This window comes from Somniosus microcephalus, chromosome 22 (assembly GCF_052327205.1).
Source record: "Somniosus microcephalus isolate GS21.2 chromosome 22, FLI_Smic_1.0, whole genome shotgun sequence".
NCBI classification, from domain to species: domain Eukaryota; kingdom Metazoa; phylum Chordata; class Chondrichthyes; order Squaliformes; family Somniosidae; genus Somniosus; species Somniosus microcephalus.
The window spans coordinates 5,648,553-5,668,752 of NC_141008.1; the positions used below are offsets into that span (position 1 = coordinate 5,648,553).

At 50.5% G+C, this 20,200-nt stretch overlaps 1 protein-coding gene across 1 annotated transcript in view; it reads left to right on the plus strand.

Moving 5' to 3' along the window:
- The window catches only part of LOC147102007 (neutrophil cytosol factor 1-like), a 267,921-nt gene that overhangs the window by 91,439 nt on the left and 156,282 nt on the right, over positions 1–20,200 (plus strand). The window contains exon 5 of the mRNA XM_085964139.1: positions 19,653–19,818. Coding sequence (XP_085820265.1) covers positions 19,653–19,818 — 166 coding nt within the window. The remainder of the gene's footprint in view (positions 1–19,652; positions 19,819–20,200) is intronic.

The following is a 20,200-nucleotide window of genomic DNA, read 5'->3' on the forward strand; positions in this document are numbered from 1 at the left end:
TGTTGAGTCGTTTTTTTGAGAATTTGAGGAGTGCGTGGAGTCAATTATCGTTCTCACCAGGATAGAGGAGTCCATCGTATCTTGCTTATTTGGAGGAAGAGGATGAACAGGAAGCACTTTTGGATGCCAGGAAGGCGAGACATCTCATTGCAGGAAGAGGGCAAGGATGAAACCATCAGCACTAGAGGACTTTCCTTGACCTTATTGAGGGATGGTTCCTTCAAAGGCTTATATTCTTTAAGGGAGGTAGTGTGAAAGAGAGGCCCCTAACAGGAAGCATAAGGACTGGGACTCCACCAATGTCCGGCTTGGCACCATATCAGGCCAGTTAAGGCCAAATCTCCAGGCAGTGTTCTTGATGTCTTCATTTGACAGCAGTTCCAGACGGCCACTCTTGGTGACCCACCCACAGTGACGGGCTGACTCCTGGTGGATCAAGGATATCTGCTGCTGCCTTGTCTTATGACCTCTCTGCTGTGTCCAGACACAGCGACCGACGACCTGATACAATGAGGCCCATGCCTCTGCCAATCACGCTGGGTTAGCATTTGTGGTGTATGCACAGGACTCGGGGTGTCTCGCAGTACAAGTCGTGCATGTATCCTGGATCATCGTGGTTTGCTGCATTCTCTGCAACACTGCCATAGAACGAGAGATCGAGCTGGAGGAGAGCTAGGGCTAAAGCTCAGTTGAATGTTGAAATTGGCTTTGTGCATGGGCACACCAGGAAACCCCCAGCATGGGCGTCGGGTGCTGGGAAAAAGTTGCTGGTTGTTTAGATTTGACCGACGGGCCCCTTGCTGGATTCCCCTGCTTGGCTAAAAATAACTGACACCACCCCCAAAAATCTGACAACTTAAGGACAACCCTTGTATCTGAAAAAAGAAATGACGAGCTTTGTACCTTAAGCTCACTACTCCAGGATCATCCTGGAATGCAAGGATACCCCCCAGCTTCTCTTCTCCAGGATCAACCATCACCTTAAACCCCTCTCCCCCTGCCTCCTCCCCCCTCACCTCCAACAACAAGTGCGAGGAGCTCATGGACTTCTTTGTCACTAAAATTGAGACCATCTGATCAGCTGGCTCTGCCGCTTCCCTCCCTTGCCCTAGCCTGCCAGGCCAGTCTTCTCCCAAGGATGCCACCTGCCATAGCCCTGAACTCGTATCTCTCTCTAGTTTCTCTCTGATCTCCCCTCATGCCCTCTCTGAGCATGACACTACCTCCTGCTCCCGCGACTCTATTACCACCAAACTGTTGACCACCCAACTTCCCTTCCTGGCGCCCATGTTAGCTGATGTTGTCAGCTGTGGCTCAGTGGGCAGCACCCTCGCCTCTGACTCAGAAGGTTGTGGGTTCAAGTTCCACTCCAGAGAATTGACAAAAATCTAGGCTGACACTCCAGTGCAGTGCTGAGGGAGTGCCGTACTGTCAGAGGTGCCGTCTTTCAGATGAGACATTAAACTGAGGCTACATCTGCTCTCGGGTGGACGTAAAAGATCCCATGGCACGATTTGAAGACGAGCAGGGGCGGTTATCCCCGGTGTCCTGGCCAATATTTATCCCTCAACCAATTTTGTTTAATAACCTCTTGTGTGGCACCTTATCGAATGCCTTCTGAAAATCCAACTACACCACATCCACTGGTTCCCCCCTATCTATTCTGCTAGTTACAACCTCAAAAAATTCTAACAGATTTGTCAAACACGATTCCCCTTTCATAAATCCGTGTTGACTCTGCCCAATCCTGTTATTATTTTCTAATTGTCCTGTTACCACGTCCTTAATAATAGATTCTAGCATTTTCCCTACTACTAATGTCAGACTAACTGGTCTGTAGTTCATCGTTTTCTCTCTCCCTCCTTTCTTAAATAGTGGGGTTACATTTGCTACCTTCCAATGTTCTAGAATCAATGGAATTTTGGAAGCTGACAACCAATATATCCACTGGAGGTGGCATTCATTTGAAGGCAGGAAATGTGTGTCATATGCAAGACTTTTAAGAACACATAGATAATCAGGCACTACAACCTGGCATCAACCTTCACAATGGTCCACTGTAGTAAACTTATCAAGACTCCAACCGCACTGTCTATTTTATTTCCGCATCCTGACTAACCTGTGAGTGACTTCACCCCTAAATAGCCTGGCTCTAATTTTAAGATTACACCACCTTGTTCTGGATTCCCCCACTAGAGGAAATCGCTTCTCAATTACACCTCAATAAGATCAGCCCTCAATCTCCTATACGCAAGGAATGCCCAAATAATGCCTTCACACCAAGGGACCTATCTCAAGAAAAGTAGCTGCAACCAGCCTTGAAGATAATAAACCTTCTCGTAACACAGGAGCCTGTGAGGAAAATTTAATAAAAGCACTCTCATAAACCATCAACGCATCTTGGAATCTTTCTGTCTGAAGTTGTGTACAGCCAGCAGTGAAGAAAGTAACATCTGACTGATTGGTTCTGACAACCTGCACATTTGCTCAACCAACCAATTTGATTGGCTGCAATAGATTCTGGTCTTGCCTGTCAGCTGACACTAACAGCCTTTAACAATACCAGAGAATGCTGGAAACGCTCAACCGGTCAGGCTCAGTACCTGCAGAGAGCAAGGACAAGCCAATAAGAAGGAAGAGAGCGAGGGAAAGGGGAAGGGGAAGAAAACAACCCAAACACACAAGGGTCATCAACCTGAAACGTTAACTCTGTTTCTCTCTCCACAGATGCTGCCTGACCCGCTGAGTATTTCCAGCATTTTCTGTTTTTATTTCAATTGTCAAGTGTTTGGTGGAAAACAGGAGATAGTTAACTGGCAACCTTGATAATAACATGAGACAAAGGGAGGCCTGGTGAGAAAAATTAGAGTAAAAGACCCAGAGAATGGCTGAATAGTTACAGCAAGTTAGCTAAGTTGGAGAGGGGGAGCGTGGAAACCTGGCAAAACATGAAAACAGTGGCCCATCAGTGTGGTGGAAGACAAAGGCCAGTCGACACTGGGGGTGCAGACCACCCTGGCAGCTATGAAGGTATCGGGGACCCCCCTCTCAAACATCAACAGACTCCAAGCGTCAACTCTCCGTAGATGCTGTGTCTGACTTCTGTGCATTTCCAGTATATTGTTGGGATACCGCGGCAAACGTGGGAGTCGAGACCAGAGCTAGTAAATCACAACTGCTTTTATTCTACCTCATGGCAAAGAGGAACTGGAAAAGCCCGCGCATCCACTTAAATACTCCCCAGACAGGAAGTGCTCCCGGCAGCCTGTCCCTGCGGGAAACAAGTTGCTGGAGGAAAGGGCCCCCGGCTGGGGGCGTCTGCTTAAACTGTCCGTGCCGCCGTGAGCGGATTAGGTCCAGTGGTGGCGTGTCGCCACAGAGCTCCCCCCAGGATCCGCTTAGGAGGAGTGGACGAGTCGTGACGGTGGTCTGATGGTTCTGCCGCAGCGGCTCTGAGTGGTCGCCGGTCTAGTTGGTGGGGCCGGGCGGTTCGCCGCCGGCTGTGCTGGCTTGCTGGCGGGACGGCCTCTAGTTGGAGGCCGGGCCACGGGGACCTGTTCCCCTGGTTCTGTGTGTGCTGGTTTGAGCCGGTCGATGGAGACTGTGTCAACCCTGTCGCCGAGTCGCAGCTTGAGGACCTTGTCCCCGGTTTGTAGTACCTCATACGGTCCGTCGTACGGGGGTCGCAGGGGCCCGCGGTGCGCGTCGTGTCGCACGAAGACGAAGCGCGCCTGCTGTAAATTTGGCGGGACGTGAGGTGCGAGTTCGCCGTGTCGGTTGACCGGAAGTCATAGAGTCATAGAGTCATAGAGTTTTACAGCACAGAAAGAGGCCCTTCGGCCCATCGTGTCCGCGCCGCCCATCCACCCCTGTCCTGTCTAATCCCATTTTCCAGCATTTGGTCCATAGGCTTGTATGCAATGGCATTTCAAGTGCTCATCCAAATGCTTCTTGAATGTTGTGAGGGTTCCTGCCTCTACCACCCTTTCAGGCAGTGAGTTCCAGATTCCAACCACCCTCTGGGTGAAAAAGTTCCTCCTCAAATCCCCTCTAAATCTCCTGCCCCTTACCCTGAATCTATGCCCCCTTGTTATTGACCCCCCTACTAAGGGGAAAAGTTCCTCTTTATCTACCCTATCTATGCCCCTCATCATTTTGTACACCTCAATCAGGTCCCCCCTCAGCCTTCTTTGCTCCAAGGAAAACAACCCCAGCCTGTTTAGTCTTTCTTCATAGCTGAGGCGCTCCATCCCAGGTAACATCCTGGTGAATCTTCTCTGCACCCTCTCCAAAGCAATCACATCCTTCCTATAGTGAGGCGACCAGAACTGCACACAGTACTCCAGCTGTGGCCTCACCAGCGTTTTGTACAGCTCCATCATAACCTCCCTGCTCTTATATTCTATGCCTCGGCTAATGAAGGCAAGTATCCCATATGCCTTTTTAACCACCTTATCTACCTGTTCCGCTGCCTTCAGAGATCTATGTACATGTACACCAAGGTCCCTCTGACCCTCTGTACTTCCTAGGGTCCTACCACTCATTGTGTATTCCCTTGCCTTATTTGTCCGTCCAAAATGCATCACCTCGCACTTTTCAGGGTTAAATTCCATTTGCCACTTTTCCGCCCATCTGACCAACCCGTTTATATCGTCCTGTAGCCTGAGGCTTTCCTCCTCGCAATTTACCACCCCACCAATTTTCGTGTCATCTGCGAACTTACTGATCATACCTTTTACATTCTCATCCAAATCATTTATGTAGATCACAAACAACAAGGGACCCAGCACCGATCCCTGAGGTACCCCACTGGACACAGGCTTCCAGTCACAAAAGCATCCTTCGACCATCACCCTCTGCCTCCTGCCACTCAGCCAGTTTAGGATCCAACGCGCCAAGGCACCCTGGATCCCATGGGCTCTTACCTTCTTGACCAGTCTCCTATGCGGGACTTTGTCAAAAGCTTTACTGAAGTCCATGTAAACCACATCCACAGCATTTCCCTCATCCACCCCCCTAGTCACCCCCTCGAAAAATTCAATCAGATTTGTCAGACATGATTTACCCTTGACAAAGCCATGCTGACTATCCCCGATTAATCCTTGCCTCTCCAAGTGGAGATTAATTTTGTCCCTCAGAATGTTTTCCAATAATTTCCCTACCACAGATGTTAGGCTCACTGGCCTGTAATTCCCTGGTTTATCCCTGCTACCCTTCTTGTATAGTGGTACTACATTAGCTGTTCTCCAGTCCTCTGGTACATCCCCTGTGGCCAAAGAGGTTCTGAAAATTTGTGTCAGAGCCCCTGCAATCTCCTCCTTTGCCTCCCACAGCAGCCTGGGATACATCTCGTCCGGGCCTGGGGATTTATCCACTTTTTGGCCTGTTAAAACCGCTAGCACCTCCTCCCTCTCGATGCTAATATGTTCAAGTATGTCACAGTCCCCTTGCCCGATTTCTATGTCTGCATCGTCTCTCTCCATAGTGAACACAGATGCAAAAAATTCATTTAAAACCCCGCCTACATCATCTGGCTCTACACACAGATTGCCACTTTGGTCCCTAATGGGCCCTACCCTTTCCCTGGTTATCCTCTTGCCCTTAATATACTTATACAACATCTTAGGATTTTCCTTTATTTTGCTCGCCAGTGTTATTTCATGGCCCCTCCTCGCCCTCCTAATTTCTTTTTTAAGTATGCCCCTGCACTTTTTATACTCCTCTAGGGCTTCTTCCGTCTTTAGTCTTTTGTAACTGCCAAAAGCCCCCCTTTTATTTCTAATGCATTTTTGTATATCCCTTGTCATCCAAGGTTCCCTTTGCTTGTTGGTCCCACCCTTGACCTTTACAGGAACATTTTGGCGTTGTACTCTCTCTATTTCCCTTCTGAAAGTCTCCCACTGTCTTGATGTGGATTTTCCTATAAGTAGCTGCTCCCAGTCCACTTTGGCCAGATCCTGCCTTATCATATTAAAATCGGCCTTCCCCCAATTTAGAACCCTTATTTCCGGGCCGTCTTTGTCTTTTTCCATGACCACCTTAAATCTCACCGAATTATGGTCACTATCGCCAAAATGCTCTCCTACTGACACTTCCACCACTTGCCCGGCTACATTCCCCAGAATTAGGTCCAGTATCGCCCCCTCTCTTGTAGGACTTTCTACATGTTGGCTCAAAAAGCTCTCCTGGATGCACTTTAAGAATTCTGCACCCTCTAAGCCTTTCACACTCTGACTATCCCAATTTATATTGGGGAAGTTGAAATCCCCCACTATTATTACCCTATTATTTTCGCACTTTTCTGAGATTTGCCTACATATCTGTTCCTCTATCTCCCCCTGACTGTTTGGCGGCCTATAGTACACTCCCAGCAAAGTGCTTGCCCCCTTTTTGTTTTTAAGTTCTACCCATATGGCCTCATTAGAGGAACCCGCTAATATATCATCCCTCCTTACAGCAGTAATTGACTCCTTAATTAATATTGCAACACCCCCTCCCCTTTTACACCCCCCTCTGTCTCGCCTGAAGATTCTATACCCCGGAATATTGAGCTGCCAGTCCTGACCCTCCCTCAACCATGTCTCCGTGATAGCAACAATATCGTACTCCCATGTGTTCAACAACAACTTCAGTTCGTCCACCTTATTTGCAAGACTCCTTGCATTAAAATAAATGCCTTCCAGCCCTGCCATATTCCCTTTTGCCTTCGCATATTTGCTCTGCCTTGTTTTTTTCTCTGTATTTGGCTGTAAATCACCCCCTGCTATAGCTCCACTCTGTACCCCATCCCCCTGCCAAGTTAGTTTAAACCCCCCCCAGCAGTGCTAGCAAACCTCCCCGCAAGGATATTGGTTCCCCTCTGGTTCAGGTGTAAACCGTCCGACTTGTACAAGTCCCACCTTTCCCAGAAGCAGACCCAGTGATCCAGGAAACTAAAGCCCTCCCTCCTGCACCATCCCTTTAGCCACGCATTCATCTGTTCTATCTTCCCATTCCTATACTCACTAGCACGTGGCACCGGGAGTAATCCAGAGATTACAACCTTTGAGGTCCTGCTCTTTAATCCTTCACCTAGCTCCCTAAATTCTTGCTGCAGGACCTCATCCCTCTTTTTACCTATGTCGTTGGTACCAATGTGGACCACGACCTCTGGCTGTTCACCCTCCCCCTCCAGAATGCCCTGCAGCCGCTCAGTGATATCCTTGACCCTGGCACCAGGGAGGCAACAAACCATCCTGGATTCACGTCTACGGCCACAGAAACGCCTATCTGTTCCCCTTACTATAGAATCCCCTACCACTATTGCTCTCCCACTCTTTTTCCCCCCTTCCTGGGCAGCAGGAGCACCCCCAGTGCCAGGAAGTTGGCTGCTGCTGCCTTCCCCTGGTGAGACATCCCCCTCAACAGTATCCAAAGCGGCATACCTGTTTGAGAGGGGAATGGTCACAGGGGTCTCCTGCACTACCTGCCTGCTTCTATTGCTCCTCCTGGTGGTCACCCATTTCCTATCTTCCTGTGCAGCCCTTCCCTGCGGTGTGACCAACTCACTAAACGTGTTATCCACGAACCTCTCAGCATCGTGAATGCTCAACAACCCATCCACCCGCAGCTCCAGCGCCTCAATGCGGTTTGCTAGTAGCTGCAGATGGATGCATCTCTGGCACACGTGGTCATCAGGGGCACCGGCAGTGTCCCTGAATTCCCACATAGAGCAAGAGGAGCATATCACGGGGCTGGGCTCACCTGGCATGACCTTCCCTTTACTTAATTTAAATTAATTTACTATCACCAATTAAAAATATCTCTAAGGCGCTTGTATAGTCTACCAACAGTCCCTGCTACACCAGAAAAGACCCTAGTAACTATAAACTACAGAGTTTAAGTTTAAAAAAGAGAAATACCTACCAACCAATCACTTACCTGCTCCCTGGTGACGTCACACTCTGATTACTTTTTACCTCTCTCCTCTGCTGTTGATGTGGTACGCCTCTGCTGAACCCGCCGGTTTTAAGTGCCGCCGGTCGCGCTGCTGCTCTCCCACAGGTCCAAGCTCTCTGACCTCGCCTCTGCTGAACCCGCCGGTTTTAAGTGCCGCCGGTAGCGCTGCTGCTCTCCCACAGGTCCAAGCTCTCTGACCTCGCCTCTGCTGAACCCGCCGGTTTTAAGTGCCGCCGGTCGCGCTGCTGCTCTCCCACAGGTCCAAGCTCTCTGACCTCGCCTCTGCTGAACCCGCCGGTTTTAAGTGCCGCCGGTCGCGCTGCTGCTCTCCCACAGGTCCAAGCTCTCTGACCTCGCCTCTGCTGAACCCGCCGGTTTTAAGTGCCGCCGGTCGCGCTGCTGCTCTCCCACAGGTCCAAGCTCTCTGACCTCGCCTCTGCTGAACCCACCAGTTTTAAGTGCCGCCGGTCGCGCTGCTGCTCTCCCACAGGTCCAAGCTCTCTGACCTCGCCTCTGCTGAACCCGCCGGTTTTAAGTGCCGCCGGTCGCGCTGCTGCTCTCCCACAGGTCCAAGCTCTCTGACCTCGCCTCGCAGTGGGGCGAACTGCTGAGCGGAAGAGAAAGAGTTGAGCCGCTGCTGTTCGGCCGACCAAGGCGTGGTAGCCTCCGGAAGGAATTCGCCTGGGACGCGCAGCGGTTGTCCATAGACTAACTCCGCTGCCGAGGACTGGAGGTCTTCCTTGACCGCGGTGCGTAGGCCTAGTAGCACTCACGGTAGGCGGTCAGTCCAGGTACTGTCCTGCAGGCCAGCGCGGAGTGAGGCCTTGAGCGACCTGTGGAAGCGTTCACAAAGTCCGTTGGCCTGTGGGTGGTACGCCATGGTGCGGTGGAGCGTCACCCCGAGGTTGCGTGCTGTGGCCGTCCAGAGTTCGGAGCTGAACTGGGCGCCTCTGTCGGAGGTTATGTCGGCCGGTACGCCGAACCTCGCAACCCAGGTGTTAACGAACGCCCTGGCGATGTCGGCTGTGGTGGTGGAGGTCAGCGGCACTGCCTCAGGCCAGCGTGTGTAGTGGTCGACCATCGTGAGGAGATAAGTTTGGCCTTGCGATGGCGGCAGAGGACCGACGATGTCGACGTGTACGTGGTTGAAGCGGCGGCTGGGTACCTCGAAGTCTCCCAGGGGTGCTTTTGTGTGCAGCTGTACCTTAGCCCGTTGGCAGGCGAGGCAGGAGGTGGCCCAAGTCCGAACATCTCTGCTGAGGCCGCGCCAGACGAAGCGCTGGGAGAGGAGTTTGACGGATGCGCGGGAACTCGGGTGGGAGAGCCCGTGGAGCGCGTCGAAGATGCGGCGGCGCCAGGTTGCAGGGACGACCGGCCTGGGTTGGCCGAGTGAGACGTCACAAGTGACTGCCGTGGCTTCGGGCCCATGCGCGACCTTGGCTAGGCGTAGCCCTGGCAGGCTGGTAGCCGCCGAGAGGAGGTCTGGGTCCGTGAGCTGGGCCGCTGCTAGTTGCGTGTAGTCGACCGCGAGGTGATTCGCGCAGATGGCGGGACGGGAAAGGCAGTCGGCGACAACGTTGTCTCTACCGGAGACGTGCTGGATGTCCGTAGAAAACTCGGACACGGCCGCGAGCTGGCGTTGCTGCCTAGCGGACCAGGGTTCGGTGTGCTTGGCCATCGCGTATGTGAGCGGCTTGTGGTCCACGTACGCGGTGAAGGGGCGGCCTTCCAGGAGGAACCTGAAATGGCGGACCGACAGGTGGAGCGCGAGAAGCTCGCGGTCGAAAGTGGTGTATTTGACCTCCGGGGGGCGCAGTTGGCGGCTGTAGAAGGCAAGTGGCTGCCACGCGCCATTGACCCACTGCTCGAACACGGCGCCGACCGCGTGGTCGGAGGCGTCGGTGTTGAGCGCGACCCAGGCATCGGCCCTCGGGTGCGCGAGCAGGGTGGCGTCGGCGAGCGCGTTTTTGGTGGCATCGAAGGCGGCTGACGTGTCAGTGGTCCAGTCTACGTCCATCTTGCCGGATTTACCTCGGAGGGAGTCGTATAGGGGCTTCATGAGGGCTGCAGCTCTGGGGATGAACCTGTTGTAGAAGTTCACCATCCCGAGGAACTCCTGGAGGCCCTTGATGGTTGTGGGGTGGGGGAATTGCTGGACGGCCTGCACCTTGTTGGGCAGGGGGACGGCCCCAGCAGGGGTGATGTGGTGACCGAGAAAATCGATCTCGGTTAGGCCGAATTGGCACTTCGCCGGGCTGAGGATGAGCCCGCGTTGGGCTAGGCGCCCGAACAGGGTGCGAAGGTGTTTGAGGTGTTCCTGTTTGGAGGAGCTGGCCACAAGAATGTCGTCTAGATAGACGAATAGGAAGTTCAGGTCCCGGAGGACTGAGTCCATAAGGCGCTGGAAAGCCTGTGCTGCATTCTTGAGGCCGAAGGGCATCCTCAGGAACTCGAACAGGCCGAATGGGGTGATGACAGCCGTTTTGGGGATGTCCGAGGGGTGTACGGGGACTTGGTGGTAACCGCGCACCAGGTCGACTTTGGAAAAGACGGTTCGTCCGGCCAGTCGGGCCGAGAAGTCCTGGATGTGTGGCACCGGGTATCGGTCGGGGGTGGTGGCGTTGTTGAGGCGGCGGTAGTCCCCGCAAGGGCACCAGCCTCCGCCGGGCTTGGGGGCGATGTGGAGGGGCGAGGCCCAAGGGCTGCTGGAGCGGCGGATGATGCCGAGTTGTTCCATGGTGGTGAACTCGGCCCGCACGATTTCCAGCTTGGCCGGGTTGAGTCTGCGGGCGTGGGCAGAAACTGGGGGGCCGGTGGTGGGGATATAGTGCTCCACACCGTGTTTGCCGGCTTTGGCCGAAAAGGTCGGGTTAGTGAGGGCGGGAAACTCGGCTAGGAGTGCCGAGTAGTCGTCAGTGGCTCTGGCGAGGCAGTAGGTCGTCAGGCCGGCCGAACGGGCCGGGGTGAATGCGCCGGGGATGGGGGCCATAATGTTGATGTCGACGAGGCGTTGCCTCGGGATGTTGACAAGGAGGCCGTGGGCGCGTAGGAAGTCGGCGCCGATGAGTGGGCAGAGGACCTTGGCTGTGAGGAACTCCCAGCGGTAGCGGTGGCCCGCGAGGTCGAGCGTGACCATGCGGGTGCCATATGTGCGGATGTCAGAGCCATTGGCTGCGGCCAGCGTGATACCCCGTGTGCCGCGTTGGATTTCGAGGGCGGAGGCGGGGGTGATGCTGTGCTGGGCCCCTGTGTCGCACAGAAATCGGCGGTTGGTTCTGTCGTCGGTGACGTACAGTAGAGGCCCCTTTTGCCCCGCGGCCATCGCGGGGGCCGGTGCGGGGGGGGGGTTTGAAAGTACACGGTGGCGTGCAGCGTTGGGCCCTAGTGCCAAAACGGGTGTGGTAGTAGCAGTGACCCGGAGTGGTAGGGCGGTCGGGCCTATTGTGCCGGGAAGACCGCGTGGTCGTTGCCGTGAGGTCGGGCACGACGTCGTGAGCGGACTGTGCAGAGAGCAGCCGGTCGGCCTTTTCGGCTATGTCATTCAGGTCCGTGGAGCCAGACTCCACAATGAGCGGGCGGATGCTGGCGGGGAGCTGCCGAATGAAAAGCGTGCGAAAGAGGGCGCCGGTGTTTTTGTCGTCCGAGAGGGACAGCATGTGGGAAAGCACATCCGAGGGTGAAGCGTCACCAAGGCCGGGGAGGTCAAGGAGTTGGCAGTTGCGCTGGTAAGAGGACGTTTGAAATTTTTTAAGGAGCGCAGCCTTCAGATGTTCGTACTTGCCTTCTGGTGGTGGATCCTGCAGCGCTGCCCAAACCATGGGGACTGTGGCGTAGGTGAGAGAGGAGACGAGGTAGTCGTACTTTGTGGCGTCGACTGTAATGTGTTTCAGCCAGAATCTGGACTCAGCTTGAACAAACCAGGCTTCGGCCAGGTTCTCCCAAAAGTCCGGTAGTTTAACCGTGGCTGCGTTTGTATCCGCCATGCTAGCTTAGGATTCATCCTGAGCATCGGGGTCACCAGTGTTGGGATACCGCGGCAAACGTGGGAGTCGAGACCAGAGCTAGTAAAACACAACTGCTTTTATTCTACCTCATGGCAAAGAGGAACTGGAAAAGCCCGCGCATCCACTTAAATACTCCCCAGACAGGAAGTGCTCCCGGCAGCCTGTCCCTGCGGGAAACAAGTTGCTGGAGGAAAGGGCCCCCGGCTGGGGGCGTCTGCTTAAACTGTCCGTGCCACCGTGAGCGGATTATGTCCAGTGGTGGCGTGTCGCCACAATATTCTGTTTTTGTTTCAGATTTCCAGCATCTAGGAACAGGAGGAGGCCATTCAGCCCCTCGATCCTGTTACACAGGAACAGGAGGAGGCCATTCAGCCCCTCGATCCTGTTACACAGGAACAGGAGGAGGCCATTCAGCCCCTTGAGCCTGTTCAATCAGATCATGGCTGACCTGTCCCTCAACTCCAGTTACCCAACTTTACTCCATATCCTTTATTTCCTTACCTACTAAAAAATTATCGATCTCAGTTTTGAAAATTTCAACTGACCCCCAGTATCCACAGCCTTTTGGGGGTAGAGAGTTCTAGATTTCCACTACCCTTTGTGTGAAGAAATGCTTCCTGACATCACCCCTGAACGACTTGGCTCTAATTTTAAAGTTATGCCCCCTTGTTCTGAACTTCCCCCACCAGAAGAAATAATTTCTCAATGAGACCTTGATCAGACCACCCCTCAATCTCCTAAACTCAAGGGAATACAAGCCTAGTTTATGCAACCTGCTGTCTTTAAGCCCCGGTATCGTTCTGGTGAGTCTGTGCTGCACCCCCTCCAAGGCCAGTATATCTTTCCTGAGGTCCCCTGTGCTCGATGACCTTCATTGGCTCCCGGTTAAGCAGCGCCTCAATTTCAAAATTCTCATCCTTGTTTTCAAATCCCTTCCTATTTCTGTAATCTCCTTCAGCCCCACAACCTCCCCCCACCCCCCGAGTTATCTGCGCTCCTCTAATTCTGCGCTCTTGAGCATCCCTGATTATAATCGCTGAACATTTGGCGGCCGTGCCTTCTGTTGCCGAGGCCCTAAGCTCTGGAATTCCCTGCCTAAACCTCTCTGCCTCGCTACCTCTCTCTCCCCCTTTAAGACGCTCCTTACAACCTATCTCTTTGACCAAGCTTTTGGTCACCGGCCCTGATTTATCCTGATGTGGACCGGTGTCAAATTTTTTGATTTAAAATACTCCTGTGCAGCACCTTGGGACGTTTTACTACGTTAAAGGCACTATATAAATACAAGTTGTTGTTGTTGTTTGGTGCCCAGAACTGAACACAGTTCTCCAGCTGAGGTCTGATCATCGGAATTATAACTTCCTTTGTATCCCAGCCCTCTTGGGGTAAAGGCCAACATTCCATTAGCCTTTTTGATTACTTTTTGTACCTGTGACCTAGCTCTTAGTGATGTGTGTACCTGGACACCTGAATCCTTTTGCTCCTCCACTGCTCCTAGTCTCACCCCATTAAGAAAATATTCCTGTTTGTCTTTCTTGGATCCAAAATGGATGACCTCACACTTCCCCACATTGAACTCCATCTGCCACAGTTTTGCCCACTCAAATAATCTGTCAATGTTCCTTTGCAACTTTCTGCTCCCATCTGCACAACTTACTGTGCCTCCTAACTTCCTGTCATCTGCAAACTTGGATATACAACTCTAGGTTCCTCCATCCAGGTCATTGATATATATGGTGAAAAGCTGAGGTTCCGGTACAGATCCCTAGGGACACCCATCAATCAGAGAACATTCCCTTTATCCCTACTCTCTGGCTTCTATCTCCAACCAATGACCAACCAATCACAGAATCACAGAATCACAGAAACCCCACAGTGCAGATAGAGGCCATTTCGGCCCATCGAGCCTGCACCGACACATATCCCACCCGATCCCCGTAACCCCTACACCAACACATATCCCACCCTATCCCCGTAACCCCACGTATTTAATCCCCCTAACACTAAGGGTCAATTTATCATAGCCAATCAACCTAACCCGCACATCTTTGGACTGTGGGAGGAAACCGGAGCACCCGGAGGAAACCCACGCAAACACGGGGAGAATGTGCAAACTCCACACAGACAGTCACCTGAGGCCGGATTCGAACCCGGGTCCCTGGCGCTGTGAGGCAACAGTTACCTCCAATTCTGTGCACTCTCATTTTTGCTAATAATCTCTTGTGAAGAACCTTATCAAATGCCTTCTGGAAGTCCATATAGACAATATCCATAGACACTCCCCTGTCCACTATGTTAATCACCTCCTCAAAAATTCAGCTAGATTAGTCAGACAAGAAATACCCTTCCGAAATCCACGCTGGCTCTTTTTGATCAGCTGATACTTGCCCAAGTGCTCAGTCACTCTGTCCCTGATGATAGATTCCAGTAACTTCTCCACAATTGATGGTAAACTGACAGGTCTGTGGATTTCTAGATTTTCCCGCCCTTCTTAAATAATGGAGTGACATTTCCAATTTTCCAATCCAAAGGCACAGTTCCTGAATCTAGAGAGCTTTGGAAAATTATGACTAATGCATCTGAAATTTCCCCACCTGTTTCTTTTAATACCCTGGGGTGAAAATCATCAGATCCTGGGGATTTTTCTATCTTAAGTCCCATTATTTTTCCCATTACCATTTTTAAACTCATATTAAATCCACTAAGTTCCTTGACATACTTTAGGTTCCCTTGTACCACTGGTATTTTGCCCTCTTCCTCCACTGTGAAAATAGGTACAAAATATTCATTTAACAGGTCTGCCATTTCCTTATTATCCATTATAGTCACGCCTGCATCTGTCTTTAATGGGCCCACATTCCCCCTTACCACTCTTTGTCTTTTAATGTATTTATAAAAGCTTCTGCTGTTAGCTTTGATATCTCTTGCACGTTTTTTTCATACTCCCTTTTTGCACTTCACTACTTTCTCTGCTTTCTTTGTATCCTTTAGTTGTTTGTTAAAGCTCCCCAGGCTGCTGGATTTCCTTGCGCTGAGCTTCAATTCTAGTAAAAAAAACTACTTTTTCTTAGGAAATGCTAACAAGCTGATATGTAAGTTTAAACACTGTCAATTTAACATTCCATGACTGACATACATGAGAGTCTTATCACATGCTTAACATAGGAATGGGAGGAGGCCATTCAGCCCCACGAGCCTGTTCTGCCATTCAATTAGATCATGGCTTATCTGTATCTTAACTCCATTTACCTGCCTGGGTTCCATATCGCTTAATGCCTAACAAAAATCTATCAATCTCTGTTCTGAAATTTTCAATTGACCCCCAGCCTCATCAGCTTTTTAAGGGAAAGAGTTCCAGATTTCCACCAGCCTTTGTGTGAAGAAGTGCTTCCTGACATCGCCCCTGAACGGCCGGGCTCTAATCTCAAGATTATTCCCCCTTCTTCTGACCTCTCCCACCAGGGGAAATAGATTCTCTCTATCGAACCGATCCACTCCTTTGACCATCTTGAACACCTCAATTAGGTCACCCCTTAGTCTTCTTTACGCAAGGGAATACAAGCCTAGTCTACACAACCCGCCCTCATCATTTAATCCTTTTTAGTCCCGGTATCATTCTGTTGAATCTGTGCTGCACCTCCTCCAAGGCCAATGTGTCCTTCCTGAGATCCGGGGCCCAGAACTGAACCCCGTACTTGAGGTGGGCTCTAACCAGAGCTCTGAACAGCTGGAGCATCACTTCCACCCCTTGTATTCCAGCCCCTTGAGATAAAGGTTAACGGATTATATTATTCATTTTATTTATATATATACCATTTTCCCATTTAGGATTTTGCCCCTAAGCTTCTGTTACACTCAATAGTTTTCTTCCCACTGGTGTCATTCTGGCTATCAAGTCTGGCTTAGCAGAAGGGAGGATGGCAGTAGTCCAGCTTGGGGCAGTGGAAATTAAAATCTGATATTATAAGGGATATGGGGATCGGGCGGGGAGGTGGAGATGAGGTCGAAGGTCAGCCATGATCTTATTGAATGGTGGAGCAGGCTCAAAGGACCACATGGTTGACTCCTGCTCTTATTTCTTATGTTCTTATGTACAAGAAATGTTTTACTTACTAACAGTGCACTGGGTCATAATTCTCATCTATTCTTTCAGAAGGCATTTGATAAGGTGACACAAAAGAGGTTGTTACATAAGATTAGGGCTCATGGGATTGGGGATAATATATCAGCATAGTTAATGTTGGTGTTCAGAGGGATTTGGGGGCCCTTGTACATGTATCACAGAAAGTTAATGTAGTGTATGTAACCGTTCTACCTTTAAGAGAACTATTGTATGTAACCGTCCACCTTTAAGAGAACTATTTTAGGTGTTGCACTACTTTATGTTGGCTGATGTATACTGTAATACCGGTGGTGACCACACCGGTATATAAGTGCTGTGGCAGAATTTATTGGGCAGATTCGCCCTGACCTTCGAATAGTAAAGTCCTGTTTAAGTTACTCTTGTAGTCTGTGTATTACTTCGCTATACAACCCACAGACTTTACAGTTAATGGCCCAGAAATTCGGGTCGGGGGCTTCCCATGGGTGCAAGCCCCCCGACCTGCACTTAGCTAGCGTGCCGGCCGTTGAGCTGTGAGCCCCCGTGGAATTGCGATCCTGGGCCTCCTCCAACTGCCGGCGCGCAGTGCTTGCGTATCCCAGGGGCGCAGTTAGTTCGAAGCGTCCCCTGGGATCACGTGGGCCATGGAGAGCCAATGGTAGCAGGGAATGCTTCATTCATAAGTTTGACAGGAAGAGCTGTCAAATCTATAAATACTATAAGCCCCAAAACATCACTAAAACCTCAAATAATTTTTTTTTTAAATCACATTTTTAAAATAAACTATAAATTACATGAAATAACTATTTTAAACAATAATTTAAATTTTTGAAAAAATTAATTACATTTTCTAACAGGACTAAAAATAAACTTCCCTTTCTCTAAAGTATTTAAAAATAATAAACCTGTGGAAAAAATGTTTTAATTTTAATTAATTCGCCACTTAACTTGTTAAAAGCAGGCCTTGCGACTGCTTTTTACAGGTCTAACTTCTGGAGACTTACCTTCCCGGAGAAACCTGGAAAAAAAACGTAAGTTCGATGCGCACGTGCTGCCTCTCCGGCGCACGCGTTCCACCTCTTAACCCCTTCTTTCAGGGGAACGGAAGTGCCGGTTTCCCGCACATGTGCAGTGCATGCAGGAAACCGGCACTTCCATTGGGCTTACGGGTGAGTACCCCGTGCGTACTCACCCATGGAGACCCAAATTTCTGGGCTAATATGTAGGTACAGCCAGCAATTAGGAAGGCAACTGCTATGTTGGCCTTTATTGCAAGGGGGTTGGAGTATAAGAGTAAGGAAGTCTTGCTACAATTGTACAGGGCCTTGGTGAGACCACACCTGGAGTACTGGGCACAGTTTTGGTCTCCTTATCTAAGGAAGGATATACTTGTCTTAGAGGGGGTGTAACAAAGGTTCACTAGATTGATTCTTGGAATGAGAGGGCTGTCCTATGAGGAGAGATTGAGTAGACTAGGCCTACATTCCCTGGAATTTAGAAGAATGAGAGGTGATCTCATTTAAAAGTATAACATTTTTAGAAGGCTTGACAAGGTAAATGCTGAGAGGCTGTTTCCCTCGGCTGGAGAGTCTAGAACTGGGGATAGAAAACATAGAACATAGAAAAACAGGAGCAGGAGGAGGCCATTCGGTCCTTCGAGCCTGCTCCGCCATTCAATATGATCATGGCTGATCCTCTATCTCAATACCATATTCCCGCTCTCTCCCCCACAGGATCACAGCCTCACGATAAGGGGTCAGCCAGTTAGGACTGAGATGAGGAGAAATTTCTTCACTCAGAGGGTGGTGAATCTTTGCAATTCTCTACCCCAAGGGATATGGGGATCGGGCAGGAAAATGGAGTTGAGGTTGAAGTTCAGCCATGATCTTATTGAATGCCGGAGCAGGCTCGAGGGACCGAATGGCCGACCCCTGCTCCTATTTCTTACGTTCTTATATTCTAACATAATGAGTCATTTTTTTCTTCAATATTAACATTATCGTCATGTAAAAGTGTGTTTCTAAGGTGTTGCACGTTAGGGTTTAGATAAGGTAAAGAACATAAATCAGTTTGAGATAGGAACCTGCAGGGCTGATTCTTTGTGTGGGTGTTGCCAGTGTGGAGTGGAATTAACAGGACATGCTGGTCAGGAATTGCTGGCTGGCATCTGCTGATTTTCTGTCTATTTCAGTTAATAGAAAATCAGAAATAACAACAGAAAACACTGGAAACACTCAGCAGGCCAGGCAGCATCCGTGGAGAGAGTGACGAAGGGTCCCAGAGCTGAAACGTTGGGCTAGATTTTCGGGGAGCCGTCAGGCAGGGTTTCAGGCATGTGGGGGAGGGGGGAAATCCCGACTTTGGGGGTCCTGACACCATTCCGCCCAAAACCCCGCCCCACGTAAGTTTCAGGGGCGGCGGGTACCCGCCCCACACTGGGACCCGCCGAAACCAGACGGGAAGGGATTAGTGCCAATTAACTGCCTGTTAACAGGTAGTTAACAGGCAGCTTTTAGCCTAATCCCTATTTTGAGGGGTTTTGTGTGGGTTTCCCGACGGCTCCAAACCACGCCAGGTTAGAGCAGGCGGGCCATCGGATTGAAGGAGTTGGAGGGGTCGCGATGTCGGCGCTCAGGTGAGTGATGGGTGCATGAGTGTAAAGGTAAGTGTGTTTGGTGTGTCTAAAGTGTGTAAAGAACTTTTACTTGCCTGTACTTACCTTAACAGCCTTTCTTCCTGTAGCCATCGGGAGCACATCACTCAGCCGGAACTGAAAGCTGAACGGCTGCGACCTGTCAAAAGTGACAGCCTTCAGCTTTGAGTGCCGGTGAGAGTTCTAACTGAGTCTGTGCAGAATGACTCAGCTTAGAACTCAGAGTGTCAGTGTTTCACAGCTTCAAACAGCTGTGAGACGCTGATATTTCATCCATCAAGAACTCTTGACAGATGAAATTTCAGTCTGTGACGTCACCTGTTGCCGGGTGGCCCTTAATTGGCCTGCTGAGCCCGCTGGGCGGGCTCAACAAGGTCAATCAAGGGAAAATCGCGCGGATTGGCCAGACGTCGAAGTAGGCGGGTCAAAAACCCGAAAGGGGAAGTCCCGCCGCCTTCCTGACAGGTTCGGCAAAATCTACCCTGTTAACTCTGTTTCTCTCTCCATGGATGCTGCCTGACCTGCTGAGTGTTCCCAGCATTTTCTGTTGTTATTTCAGATTTCCAGCATCCGCAGTATTTTGCTATTATATTAATAGAAAATCAGAGGCTACTAGCCCCAACTTTCTGACTGATTCTCCTTGTGATTTGCCAATCAGCACGCTCCACAATTTCCTGCCCAGTGTTCTTCCCAATGTCATGGCCAGCGCTTTCCCTGATTTCCTGCGATTTTCTGGTTAATGGTTCCTGTCATTTCCCAACAAGCATTCCCTGAGATTTCATGGCCAAAATTCCCAATGATTTTCAGCCAGCATTCACAATAATTTCCTGACCATTGTTCCCTGCAAACTCCACTCCACTCCAGGATGAACCAGTCAGGGAACCAGCCCGTGTATTTTCGTTATATATATACTGGTGCAGAGTGACGCTATAACACATGTATGTACTCTTCACAGCTCCCAGGTGGTTGGAGGGTCACAAGGCCACTGAGAACAGGCAGAGTACTCTTTCTGACTACATCCAGTCCTTGGTCAACCAGCCCCCCAAGATCTCGCGCTGCCAGTGGATGCTGAACTTCTTTCAGGTCCGCTCTGATGATGTGGTCCTGCCGGTTGCTCACCCGTGAGTATAGACCACCCCAGTGGAATGCTATCAGCTTAATACAATGGTCAGCATGTCAAGGGAAACAGTAGATTATATGGGGGTGAAATTAAACTACAATGGGGCACAATATTGGTGATAGTGAATCAGTTTCCCCTTATACACCCCGTCTGATTTTCCATTGGATGCCCTATGTAGTCAGAGTTTTATGGCTTCTACCTGTGCATTCTCTCTATTAGAATTTAGGCTACTTTTACATTATGATATTTATTTGTGCTCCCCACAAAAGACCCTTTTCATAAGCAAATCTACACCTCCTATAAACCAAATGACAGTAATTTTGACTTTGTGCGATAGTATAAATTAGGTGATAACAAATTGGCAGCCTGTTTTACATCTCTCC